General features: G+C 31.1%; 1 protein-coding gene across 1 annotated transcript; it reads left to right on the forward strand.

The window, feature by feature from the left end:
• The first annotated feature begins 6,768 nt into the window (after positions 1-6,768).
• Positions 6,769-7,420, forward strand: LOC112940699 (glutaredoxin-C1-like). The gene has a single exon (XM_026028983.2). It carries the CDS (start codon positions 6,829-6,831, stop codon positions 7,219-7,221), a length of 393 nt encoding a protein of 130 aa, XP_025884768.1. The 5' UTR covers positions 6,769-6,828; the 3' UTR covers positions 7,222-7,420.
• Positions 7,421-14,394: the final 6,974 nt, after the last annotated feature.

The raw sequence follows: 14,394 nt of genomic DNA on the forward strand, positions 1-14,394 counted from the left end.
AAGGAAAGAGGGAGAGGAAGAAAAAAGAAGAGAATAAATATGAAATTTGAGTGTTGATATCCATTTTCTCGGCAAAAAATGGAGGGAGGTAATGATAGATTTAGATAAGTAATACAATGAAGAAGAAGAAAATGACTTAAAAATGAATTTGAATAAAAAATTTGACGTCCATTGAAGGAATTTAAGCTTGAAAAAACGATAAGGGGTGGTGGCTTCAAAAATAGAGAAGAAGAAGAGAAAATAAAAGGGAATTTTTTTCTTCAAAATGTCAATATTTAACATGTAAGAGAATTCATTTAGCAACACTTTCAATATTTAGTAAAAATGTAAAAAATAAAATAAAATTGTTATGTATCTTATTTATATTTTTGTTATTTATTTTTATTTAAAGAATACAATTTTTATATAACAGATTGAAGGAATTTAGAGAAAAGAATTATTTAAAAAAGGGACAAATTCTTAAAAATCTCATAAGTTACATCTTATCAAAATAGATCAACTTCCATCTCGTTTTTCTTTTTTCACCATCTTTTAAAAAATACACCTCTCACCATTATTTAAAAAAAGTTCAATATCTAATTTTCTTAATTTTTTTTTGTTTCTACAAACTTTTATTTACCAAAATAAATATTCAAACTTTCACTATTTATTGTTATGAAAATCACGAAATTAAAGAATTACCACATCTATAAAATTTTCAATATCTAATTTTCACTATCTATTGTTATAAAAATCATGGAATCAAAAAATTCAATATTCAATTTTCACTAATTATTGTAATGAAACTTTATGAGAATACCTTATGGTTTTATATATTAATTTAATTTTTTTTAATTTAGAAATTTTAACACCTATAGTTTTATCTATTATTTGACATTCTTTTCACATAGTGTATTTGTAATTATTTTTCAGAATTTTGTATCCCTGCTTAAATCGTATTCATTCCAATATGTTTACCATTTGCATTTGTATTCATTCTAGTTTTCATGTTGCATTTTATATAATGAAACTTGTATTTCTTTATTAGTTTGTATTCATTGCAATAGGTATGCCAAATAAATATGTATCTATTTAAAAACATATTTCTATTCGTATATTTTTTAAACTGTATATTTATTTTTCTCTTTAGAGTCTTGTTTCATTTCCTAAGTCATATTCGTTCTAGTTTTTATATTTTATTTTGCATAATGATGTATAAAATAAATAAATAATATGATAGAAAAGTGAGAATGATAAATAAAATTGAAGAGTACGAGAATATTTATTGCAATCATTCTTAAATAAAATATAAAGGTTAATAGCATACATACTAGTTTGAATACGAATTAAGAAAGGATACAAAAATTAAAAGAAAACTATAAAAACAAATAAACAAATATAAAGTTGATCTTCTTATTAATAAAATAAATAACTAGCTGACATACTTTTGGGATGAATACAAATTAGGGACAAATACAAGATTCATAAACTATGCAACATAAGATTTTTAATAAATACAAATATTGATAGCATACACAGCGATTTGAATACAAATTGAGAAGGAATATTAAATTCTTAAAAAAAACTATAAATACAAAACAAACTAATAGAAAATTATTCTTCCTTAACTTGGTCTTCAACAAGTTTTTTGAAATCTTCTACACCCAATTTTTTTTCTTTTATTAATAGTGTATTTACATTGCTGACATTACTATCTTGAATTTGAATGCGGATAAAATCACGAAGAAACTTAGCTCTTCTATCTTAAACTATTTTAGTTGCACAAATTATATTTTCTAATAATCTTTGAGTAATGCATAAATCAAAGAGGCATTTTTGAGGATACATCTTTTTTGAAAAATAATGACATTTTTGACATTTTTACTAATGTTTTTAAAATATGGAGGTTTTCATTAAATATGTTAAATTTTTTTTGACTAGTTTGCTAATTTTTCCAAAATAAAATTAAAAATGGCTAAATTAAGTCTTTCACGCGCTATTGTTGAGTGTATCACACTGACTTTGACATGTCAGCAAAAAGTATCAAAATGACACAACAGAACCCCACATGAGGTGTCTAAGTAAAAATTGGTGTGAAGTTTAGGGGGTCACTGATGAATTTGACCTTCCACAAAAGTGTGATACACAATGATCTCGTTGAAATATGACCAGATTACATGACAAGAACGTCTTAAATTGTGATCCTAAGTGATGACACTTTGTTTTTTTAATAGAAGTCTTTGTTTTTCAATAGAGTCTAACTGAAATTTGAAACTTGGATAAAGATCTATAGCTTGACTGGAATTTGAAACTCTTCACACGATCTTCTTTGAAGATGACATAGTTGATTGATCGATGAAGAAAACAAACCCTATAAATGATAAACATAGAGAAAATGGTTGAGTTTTTAAATGTAAAAGTAAAAGTAAAACGTTAATTGTAGAGTTAAAATGTAAAGATAATTAGAGTGTGTTTGGTATGAAGGAAAATATTTTCTGAAAAATGTTTTTCAATTTTCTCATGTTTGGTTGGGATAAAAGTTTTGAAAAATGTTTTTCAAATCAACTCATTTTCCTCAAAATTAAGGAAAATGACTTCCCTTCAAAATTAAGGAAAACATTTTCCAAAACTCTCATCTAATTTTAAATTACATTTTTTTGGGAAAAAAAACAATTCAAAAATAAAATTCAATTTTATTTTTTTACCCGATCCCTAACCCTCCCCCCCACCCCCCATATAAAAATTATTTTTAAAAAATATTTTCAATTTCATAAATTATTTTTTACTCTAGTAAAAATAAAATATGTCTATCAAAAACATTTTTCATTCATAAATCAAACACAAAATCATTTCCGTAAAATATTTTCTACTCACCAATCAAACATGAGAAAATAAGTCCAAAATCTACTTGTTTTCTAGGAAAACATTTTTTAGGAAAACATTTTCCATGGAAAAACATTTTCCATGGAAAAATATTTTCCTTCACACCAAACACACTCTTAATGAATTCTAATTTTAAGAAATATGGTTATCTGATTATATCTTCAATAATAATTGTTACAAAATATTAAAAGTGATAATATATGTAGTTGTTTGAAAGTAGTGATAAAGTTAGTACATATATTATAGTGATGTTTGTCTAGTAAGATAGTTTTCCCTATTTTATTTTGTATTACACTTACATTATTATAGATTTCATGATATAGAAAGTTAATCATCTACTTTGTAAATGTTTTGTTTTGTATTCATTTTAATATACCATTTAATATTATAGATTTAACGTATCAAACACTAATATTTAACGAAAACTTTTGTATTAATGTTGAATTTTCAATCTTTTTGAGGGTTCCTACTCAATTAACGTTTTAAAGTTTTAGCTTATCACAGAGATAAGTAAAATTAGATTTGATTCCCCCCCCCCCCCCCCAATTGTGAGAAAATCGAAAAAATAAAGAAAATTTGAAAAGAAAAATCAGCAAAATATTGAAATAAAAAGAATCAACTTTATGTTGATTTAATTATTGAGAAGTGTTAAATGACCAGAAAATTTGATCAGAATATAGTTGAAAAACTTAAAAACTATAATATTTTTTATTTAAAAATAAATTAATCTTTTTTTTATTTTTTAATTAAAAGATATTAAAATTAATAGGATAAAAGTATTTTTTAAAATATAAAATAACATAAAAAAAAATATCATTCTAGTCAAATCCTGACGAAAATTTTCCACTCAAACATAATTTTTTTCTTAATTATTTTTTAATATAATATCAAACCAACAATCTATATAGACCTCTAACTCCGCCCGTACATTTAAAACTTTGAAAACAAGAGCTACTCCTATGAGTAATGTATATTTATTAATTATAGAAACAAAAACTTGCCTAGTCATAAATATATACATATATATATAATTATAGAAACCTAATTGTACCAAACTAGACTTGTTTACTTTGGTATAGATCCAACATGATGACATTTATGCTTACGCAATGTGTTTACCTACGACACAATTAAATTCGACGGCGGCGGGCGCACCCAATCCTTAAATTCTCCGCCGCCTAACTACGCAAATTAAGGCCTTTACACAAAACAATTCCCTCTCTTTGTTCGTTCCGAACACGTTTAAGATTATAAGATGATATTTTTTTTGTTTTTATTTATTTTTTATAGTTATTTTTAATTATTTGTTTATTTTAATAAATTAAAAAGTAAGGTAAAATGGTAAACTAGTAAAAGTTTTTTTATCTACTTTATAATTAATAGGAGATAAAATAGTAATTTATTGTGTTATTAATTATTTTTTTAATAAGTGTGTCAATTTAAAAGTGGATAAGTAAATAGGTACGAAGTGAATAGTTGATTACTTTTTCTTTTTATATGTATATTAAAAATTTATAAATAAAAAATAATAATTTTTCTAATTTATTTGTTAAGGAAAGTTCTTCAGAGTTTTACAAATAAATGTGAAGACTTTAAAAAAGATTTAATTACAATGATAATATAAGAAAAAAAATAATTAATGTCTTCTTATTTTAGTAAGGTGGAAAATTTAATATTTTCTTTGTCCCTAATTACTTGTCTACTTTTGAATTGAAAACCTATTAAAAAAATAATTATTGACATAACGAGTTGACCTTTTCACCTCTATTAAAAATGAAGTAAATGAATTAAAAATCTAAGATTTTCAAAAAGTTCAATCTTTTTCAAATTAACTAATCGAGAGTAGAGTTGTCAAAATGGACTTAACCCGCTAGGCCGGTCCAATCCAACCATTGAATTAAATGAGGTTGAAATCAATTTTTTTAAACTCATTTATGAACAAGGCTTTTTAGTCAAACCTCATTTGGCTCGCTGGCCTCGTAAGTCCAGCCCGAAAGCCTCATAGGCTAGCCGTCAACTGTGAATTTTAAAAATATTTATTATATATATTTTAAGTAGTATTTTACTTACTAAGATTTTATCAATAAATATTTTTAAAATGTATCAAGACTATTACATATTTTTTACATTCTAGGGTCATTAGCCCAGTAAAATTTCGTGTTAGCCGAAATCCATTACTCAATTATAACTATGAACTTTTGACCTCTTTTACTTTTGTTTTTATATCTAATTTTTCACTTCATCTTTATTGTCTTATTTATAAAAATAGTGATCATGTAATTATTTTTGCTCCGATGATCTTACGAATGTTGTATCTTGGCAATTATAGATTTATTTTGTAAATATATTCACTGAACTATGTGTAATTAGTAAATGAATTTATGTATGTATTGATTTCGTGTTCATCCGATATCATCGTTCGTATATTTTCTAAGAGGAAAATGTTTCTCTTTTTTGATTGAAGGGTCAATCCGTGGTTCACTTAGGGTTGAATTTGACTGCTATTTTATAGACCCTTTAATTAAAAGGACCAATCTGTCCCAACCCGTTAACTTCTAGCCTGTAAGGATTGAAATGGGTTGGGTCAGCATATTTTGACAACTCATTGAGAAAGATGTATTGTTACCATGTATAAATATTCTAACAATAAAAATAATTTTTATTGCTTAGATAGACACATTAATAAAGAATGTTAAATTCCTTATCGGCATTAGTTAAGTGTCATTATATTCAATGTCGCTAAAGCTAAGGACATATACAAAAAGTGCTAATTGCCACTAAAAATACATACTCTGTTTAACAACAATTGCTAATTAATTGCCTCTAATACTCATTTTTTATATAGTAATTACTCATATAATAATATATATACAACTTTAATACATAATTATATATTATAAATATATTATTTTTAAATAATATAAATATATTACATATACGTACAACCATTTAACTAAAAAGTTTTGCTACGTGATACATTTATGTAAGATGCTCGAATATAAATATGTGGAACCCCAAAGGAAAAGTTCTTAAATATGGAGTAGTAATTGATATACAAATACTTTGCTGTCGATAGTGTCTCTATTTAATTTTGCGATCTACCACGTTTCAATTAGTAACTTTATTAGTTTCTCATTAATCGATGCAGTAGCAACTAGCAAGACTACTCCAAATCTGAACTAGAAAACTCACATCGTAACACTGAGTACGATTTTTTTTAATTGGGAGCGTCATCTCCGAATAAGTCATACAGTGCTTTATTCGAATTTAATCAGGATTTTAATACATATTTCGAACACCGTTCAATTTTTTGTTTATTAGCTTCTATCAATTAAAATAATTCCACTTAATCCATGTGAGTGAGCTTCTATACTAAGGTAAAATTGTGACAATTAGCCGATTCAAAATTTGAAATTTGAATATATATACTTTTTAGGATGTTAATAAGGTACTTAACTACGAATCCTCTCAAGAGTAAGACCTTTATTAAGTGCAAATAATTAAGACTTAATAGCATAAATCAATATATGTATAATAGATCTTTGCATATACATTTCTATTATTCTTCTAAGTATGAAATTACTATATAATATGAATTTTGATTTAAATGTAGCCTGGAGGGAAAGCCAAAAAAAAGAAGAAATATAGATGTATAACACTTCATCTTAATTCCAATTATTCCAACTATATATTGCTTTTTGCAATTAATTGCAAACGGCCACGGGCTATTGTACACCTTTAGTATTTAATGATTCATTTAACACAAAAAAAATAAAAAATTTAATTTTACATTACCTACGTTCCATATCTCCCATGCACAAAAATTAAATTCACGAAAATAAAGACCCCCCCCATTATATATATATATATATATATGTATGTATTCTACTTCCAATTTGTCATCACTCAACAAATTCATAATATTCCTTAAGACGATTTTTTGTTTTTATTTTTATAGTGTTCAAAATGCAATATCAAGAATCAAATTCATCTAGGGGGAATCACCGAACCACAAGGGTGAAGCGAAGGTCCTCGTGTTCGGACTCATTGGAGAGGGTGGTGAAGTTAGCATCCGTGAGCGCGGTCGTGATATTTAGCTCGAGTAGTTGTTGCATGTGTCATGCAATGAAGAGGTTGTTTTGTGAGCTTGGTGTGAACCCAACGGTGTACGAATTAGACCATGACCCTAATGGAAAGTCGATGGAGAAGGCTCTTTCCAAGCTTCTTGGGAACTCACCTGCAGTTCCAGTTGTGTTCATAGGTAGTGAACTGATTGGATCGATGGATAGAGTTATGGCCTCTCATATTAATGGATCTCTTGTCCCTCTACTCAAAGAAGTGGGGGCGCTTTGGCTTTAATTTCAAATATTGTGAATTTTATCGATGCATGGGTGGCTCTAGGTTAACGCAAGTGAAATCCACAAATGTTAAAAGGAGCCAAAATATGAAGCACTATATATTATTTATATATAATATAGTATAATTTTTGTGATTATAGTATCTAATAATAAATCTTCTTTTATTATTAAATTAAATAGTATATTTATCTTTTCAACAATTTTAGTTTTTATCCCTTTATATATAACCTTTTCCTTTTCATATTTATGGGGTGATTTCACTTTTTTATTCAATCTAGTTTGTCTGATTACTTTAATTTTTATTTGTCATATCTATACTTAAAGAAAATATTGATATTTCTTAATTAGGAGATTTTCGAGTAGTAAAGAGTTTAATATCATAATTTTTTAAAAATATTTTAATTATATTGATAAATTAAGTGTCGAAACAATATAATGTTATTATAACAAAAACAATTTTTAGCAGCATTAAATATTGACATTTATAAAGAGTGCTAAAGCTTTTACTGACATTAGTTAAATGTCATTAGATTCAACGTCGCTAAAGGCTTTAGAGACATATATAAAGAGTGACAATTGTCGCTAAAAATACATATTTAATAGTAATTAAAAGTTAATAATTACTAATAATCATTTTTGTTATAGTATCCGTACTCGATTGGGATGATTTATGGCTGGGATTTAATTATGGATACAAGTGCCAATTTTGGGTAAAGAGAAATGGGTAATAAGCTCTAATTAATAAAGGGACTTTTTTCATAAATAGATATACGATATAAGTTTTTATTTATCATAAGTGACAATACTATTAAACTTTTCAAAATACAGCTAGCCAGCAATAATTTTTCATGAGACCATCCAAAGCAAATTTTTGTTTGATTTTTTGAGCAAAATAGAAAATCGAGAAGTATTGAAAATATTTTATATTTTACGTAAATTATTAGTTTTGTTTTAAAATTATTGACAATTTTTAATTCTCCATTACTTAACTTTTTAAACTTAGATATATCATATGTCAAATGACTTAACAAGTGTTCTTAAACTCTTGTTATAAGAGCATGTGTCTCTTAAACTTGATAAGAATTTAGAGATATATTTCATTTTATTTTGCACGATCTAAAGTATATTAAATTTAACTAGTCAAGTAAATGAATATTTTAAAGCTGTCAATAATGTAAAAATAAACTAATAATTTGCATCTAGAAGAGTTTTCAATAAATTTGGATAGAAAATCCTATTCATTCCATATATTAATGAAGCTTGTTTCATTCAGAGTAGGTATAGAGAGGCTTACCTCTTCTGTTTTGTAGTAATATTTAATTATAAAATAACATCCACTCTTTAGACTTGGACGGTTAAAGAAAAATGTTCAAATATTTTTTTTATAAGTTGTATTGGTACTATAATATAGAGGGATAAGGCACAAGTATTATTTCAGTCTAAGTTCGAAATTTTAGAGATATATTTATATTATAATAAAGTTATATTATTTATTTGAATTTATTTTATTAATAATTTTCTATCCCTTTTCGGTCTATGTGACACTATCTTGTGTGTCCAATAATGGTTGACTTTTTTTTCAAATTAGTACCACATATATAAAATAAGTTCAGAAGGGTAATAAAACCTTAGTATAATATAAGTGTCTCTGAAACCTCAGACATAAATTGAGGAGACACTTGTACATTTTCCCAAATACAAAACATTACTTTTCATGATTATATAAGATCTTTTTAAGTAATAAAATAATAAAAGTGTGATAGTATTATATTGAGGACACATGAATAATACATATACATGAACACCAATAGCAAGTAAATATATAAATTTTGGCTATCTATTTTATCAAGAAACTATTAATTATATACACCTTCAACGATATTCTCCATTAATGATTATGTAATATAATTATTATTTAATTTAAGCTACTCACGATTTTCATATATCTATTGATAAATAAAAATAATTTTATCACTCATTTCTTAATATTCTTTTAGTGTTGGTTAGAAAATTTGTGTAAAAATTGAACAATTCCCAAATTGAGCATTAGACATGATTATTCGAGCACACTTAATTGACCACTTAGAGCACATAAAAAAAAAAGTCATGATCCAGACTGTCGTGAATGACACCCACATTAACCCTCGGGGAAGAGAACTGATACGCTCAAACTTACTTCTCAAATGAGAAGTAAAGCGATCGCGTCAAGTAAATAACCCAACTAGTGAGGTTGGGATCGTTTCCACGAGGAATATAGTCTAGACTTAACTTCAACTTGTTATTACTATTGTTCGGTTGATGACTTCCTTAGAAAGTAAAAACATAAAAAGGGGGGTTCTATCTCTAAATAAGTGAAAATAAACAACGAACTTGAAAGAGACACTTAACAACTTTTAATTTTGGGTTTTAATCAATTAATCAAAGTAACTAGGGTTTATGTGTTCCCCACAGGTTTATAACTTGATAATTCTAACTATAACAATTCTTTCCTAGTATCTTGCATGCAAAGTGATAAGTTATGTATTTCTAAATCCTTGGTCCGGCATCTAGAAAATCTCACTCCGCACCTTGGTCCGGCTACGTGTGTTGCTTTCCTAACCCTTATCTTTACCTCATATTAAGCATCGTATTCGATATTTGACTAAGTTATTACCTCGTACCAATCAATACTAGCCTATTAGATAGTATACACTAAATCTATGTTAATAATTCTTTTCCTATTATCTATGTCACGACCCAAATCGGGCCGCGACTGGCACCCACACTTATCCTATTATGTGAGCGAACCAACCATTCTAACCCCAATCGTTTACCAATAATAACAGAAAATAATGCGGAAGACTTAAACTCATTAATGGAAATCAATTAAATAACTTCTAAAAACTCAACAACTATTATTATCCCCAAAATTTGGAAGTCATCATCACAAGAACATCTATCCTCAAATTACTAATCTAAGAGTATCTAAGAAGCTAAAATACATAAAAAGCTAGTCCATGCCGGAACTTCAAGGCATCGAGACATGAAGAGGAAGATCCAGTCCAAGCTAGAAGCATTAGCTCACCCTGAAATCCGGAGTAATGAAGACTGACTAGAGTTGTGGTTGAGTTGAAGACGACGGCACGTTTGCTGCACTCCACAAATAATCAAAAAGAAAACATACAAGAAGGGGTCAGTACAAAACACAGGTACTGAGTAGATATCATCGGCCAACTCAAAATAGAATACAATATATATCAGATAGTATCATAAAATCAACTACAATACTCAACATGCGGCATTAAAAATTACCATAACCCTTGGTTACAACACCAAGCACATCAATGAGGACTCACGCCTCCTCATCATACTCATTTGGGAATTAGGTTTATTAGATTGAGTATATTAACATCTTTCAAGATTTATTATCTTTATTCCTCTCGTGTCGGTACGTGACACTCCGCTCCTCATATACTATCCTGGTGTCGGAACGTGACACTCCGATCCTCATTCTATCCTGGTGTCGGAACGTGACACCCGATCCATATTCTATCCTGGTACCGGAACGTGGCACCCGATCCATATTCTATCCTGGTGTCGCAACGTGACACTCCGATCCTCATATACTATCCTGGTACCGGAATGTGGCACCCAATCCATATTCTATCCTGGTGTCGGAACGTGACACTCCGATCCTCATATACTATCCTGGTACCGGAACGTGGCACCCGATCCATATTCTATCCTGGTGTCGGAACGTGACACTCCGATCCTCATATACTATCCTGGTACCGGAACGTGGCACCCGATCCCCTAATCTCACTACTTTCGTTCATCAAGCCTTCTTTTATACCAAGGCATCATCATTAACAAAGTAGATTAGGGTTTCTTTTTCAAGATTTAGGATTCAATAGCTTCATCATGCTTATTTTATCACAATTATATAATCACAACATGCAAACACACAATTAAGCATATAGAAGGGTTTACAACACTACCCAATACATATCATTCGCTATTAAGAGTTTACTACGAATAGTGTAAAAACCATAACCTACCTCCACCGAAGATTAGTGATCAAGCAAGCAAGTTCCCAAAGCTTTGTTCTTCTTCTCGTTTCTCCTCTTTCTCGTTCGATCCTCTCTCTCTCTTTGTTCTTTCTATTTTTCTTATTTAAACCCTCTTTCGTTTACCCTTATTAACATATAATTAAGTATAAAAGATGAGTACTTAACCCACTACTTAACTCAAGGTTACCTCTTTTAACCCCCAAGTAATTGAGTTATTAATATTAAACCACTAACTTTATAATTATAAGCCGGAATAGTCCAAAACGCCCTTTAAAATAATTACAGAAATCCGACCCAGCATGGGATTACGCAGCCTGTGACGGGCCGTCGTGCCTGCGACGGTCCGTCTTGCTGCTCCGTCACAGAGTTCAGAGACTCCATTCCATTAAAGGGTCTGTGACGGTCCGTCGTGCCCACGACGGTCCGTCCTGCCCACGACGGTCCGTCCTGCCATTCCGTCACGAAGTTCAGAGAGTCGATTTCAGTACCCAATTTTCAGAATTCTAAGTATTTTGGAACGAGACACCCTCAACAGTCCGTCGTGCCCATGACGGTCCGTCGTGGGTTCCTTCGTCTCAGCAAGTTTTTCTAGAAATAAAATCTGCTGCTCAAAACGATTAAACAGGTCATTACAATAGATACCAATTTACCCATCATTCGTCCCCGAATGATCACCAAAAGAAAAACAAAGGCGAAAAAGAGTACTTGAATCTGTAAAAAGGTGTGGATATCTTTCTCGCATATCAACCTCCTTCTCCCAAGTGGCTTCTTCAATTGGTCGATTCTTCCATTGAACTTTGATGGATGCAATCTCCCTTGATCTCAACTTGCGAATTTCTCTATCTAGAATGGCAACAGGCTCCTCCTCATAAGTCAAATTCTCATCAAGAAGAACCGAATCCCAATGAATGATGTAGTTTCCATCCCCATGGTATCTTTTCAACATGGACACATGAAATACTGGGTGCACTCCGGACAGTCTTGGGGGCAAGGCTAATTCATAAGCCACCTCCCCTACTCGCTTAAGTACTTCAAATGGTCCAATATACCTTGGGCTTAGCTGACCTCTTTTTCCAAACCGCATCACCCCTTTCATGGGCGAAACCTTCAGCAAGACTTGCTCATCCTCCATGAACTCCAAGTCTCTAATCTTTCGATCTGTATATTCCTTTTGTCTGCTTTGAGCCGCTAAAAGCTTTTCTTGAATAGATTTCACCTTCTCTAATGAGTCCCTCAAAAGGTCAGTACCCCAAGGTCTAACCTCAAATGCATCAAACCAACCAATGGGAGACCTACATCTCCTCCCATACAATGCTTCGAAAGGAGCCATATCAATACTTGAGTGATAGCTATTATTGTATGAAAACTCCGCTAAGGGTAAGAAGTTGTCCCAATGACCTCCAAATTCTATCACACATGCACGAAGCATATCCTCCAACACTTGAATTGTTCGCTCAGACTGACCATCGGTCTGAGGGTGAAATGCAGCACTAAGGTCCAACCTAGTACCTAATTCAGCATGCAATGTTCTCCAAAACTTAGAAGTAAACTGCGTACCTCTATCTGATATGATGGAGAGTGGAACTCCATGCAATCGAACGATTTCTGAGATATAGATTTTGGCCTACTTCTCTGCATTGTAGGTCACCTTGATTGGAATGAAGTGAGCAGACTTAGTTAACCTGTCAACGATTACCCAAATAGAGTCAAACTTCCCCAATGTCTTTGGAAGACCAACCACGAAATCCATTGCAACTCTCTCCCACTTCCATTCAAGAATGGGCATTCTCTGAAGTGTTCCTCCGGACCTCTGGTGTTCATACTTTACTTGCTGACAATTTGGACATTTGGCAACAAAATCAACAATGTTGCGTTTCATTCTACTCCACCAAAAGTGTTGCTTTAGGTCACGGTACATCTTGGTTGCACCAGGATGTATAGAATATCCGGAACTATGAGCTTCTGTAAGAATAGCGTGGATCAGATCATCAACACGGGGCACACATACCCTTCCCTTAATCCTCAAAACACCTTCCTCATCCATTATCGCTTCTTTAGTCTCTCCTCGAAACACCATATCCCGAATTTGGCTTAGCTTCTCATCATCAAACTGTTTTCCCTTGATCTTGTCAAGAAAATAAGATCTCGCCTCCACACAAGCCAACAGTCCTCCCTTCTCATTTACTTCTAACCTCATAAAGTCGTTAGCCAGAGTCTGAACCTCTCTAGCCAATGGGCGTTTAGAAACTTGTAAGTGAGCTAGACTACCCATGCTCCCTGCTTTCCTACTTAAGGCGTCTGCCACAACATTAGCCTTTCCTGGGTGATACAAGATGGTAACATCATAATCCTTCAGTAATTCCATCCATCTCCTCTGTCTCAAGTTCAAATCTCTTTGAGTAAAGACATACTGCAGGCTACGATGATCCGTGTAGACTTCACACTTAACTCCATATAGATAGTGCCTCCATTGCTTTAATACAAACACAACTGCGGCCAATTCCAAATTGTGGGTCGGATAGTTACGTTCATGCACCTTTAATTGCCTTGAAGCATAAGCAATTACATTATTCTCTTACATTAGCACTGCACCCAAACCCGAATAGGATGCATCATAATAGACAATGAAATTCTTACCTTCCACTGGCAGGGTAAGGATTGGCGCAGTAGTCAACAAAGTCTTGAGTTTCTGAAAGCTTTCTTCGCACTCGTTCGACCATACGAATGGAACATTTTGTTTAGTCAAGTTCGTCAATTGGGAAGCAATGGAAGAGAATCCCTTGACAAATCGACGGTAGTAGCTAGCTAAACCAACAAAGCTCCTTATTTCTGACACATTAGTAGGTCTTACCCAATTCTTCACTGTCTCAATCTTAGAAGGATCCACCATCACCCCATCCTTAGAAACCACATGCCCCAAGAAGGACACTGCATCTAGCCAAAACTCACACTTGGAGAATTTGGCATAAAGTTTTTTCTCCCTCAACATTTCCAATACCATTCTCAAATGCTCTTCATGTTCCTTCTTGCTCTTTGAGTATACCAATATATCATCAATAAATATGATCACAAAGAGATCCAGATATGGCTTAAAAATCCCGTTCATCAAGCTCATGAAAGCAGCA

This window comes from Solanum lycopersicum, chromosome 1, assembly GCF_036512215.1.
Source record: "Solanum lycopersicum chromosome 1, SLM_r2.1".
NCBI lineage: Eukaryota > Viridiplantae > Streptophyta > Magnoliopsida > Solanales > Solanaceae > Solanum > Solanum lycopersicum.

What these genes read in the sequence shown, in the direction of transcription:
- LOC112940699 (XM_026028983.2), top strand. Translation starts at nt 6,829, where the DNA reads ATGCAATATCAAGAATCAAATTCATCTAGGGGGAATCACCGAACCACA.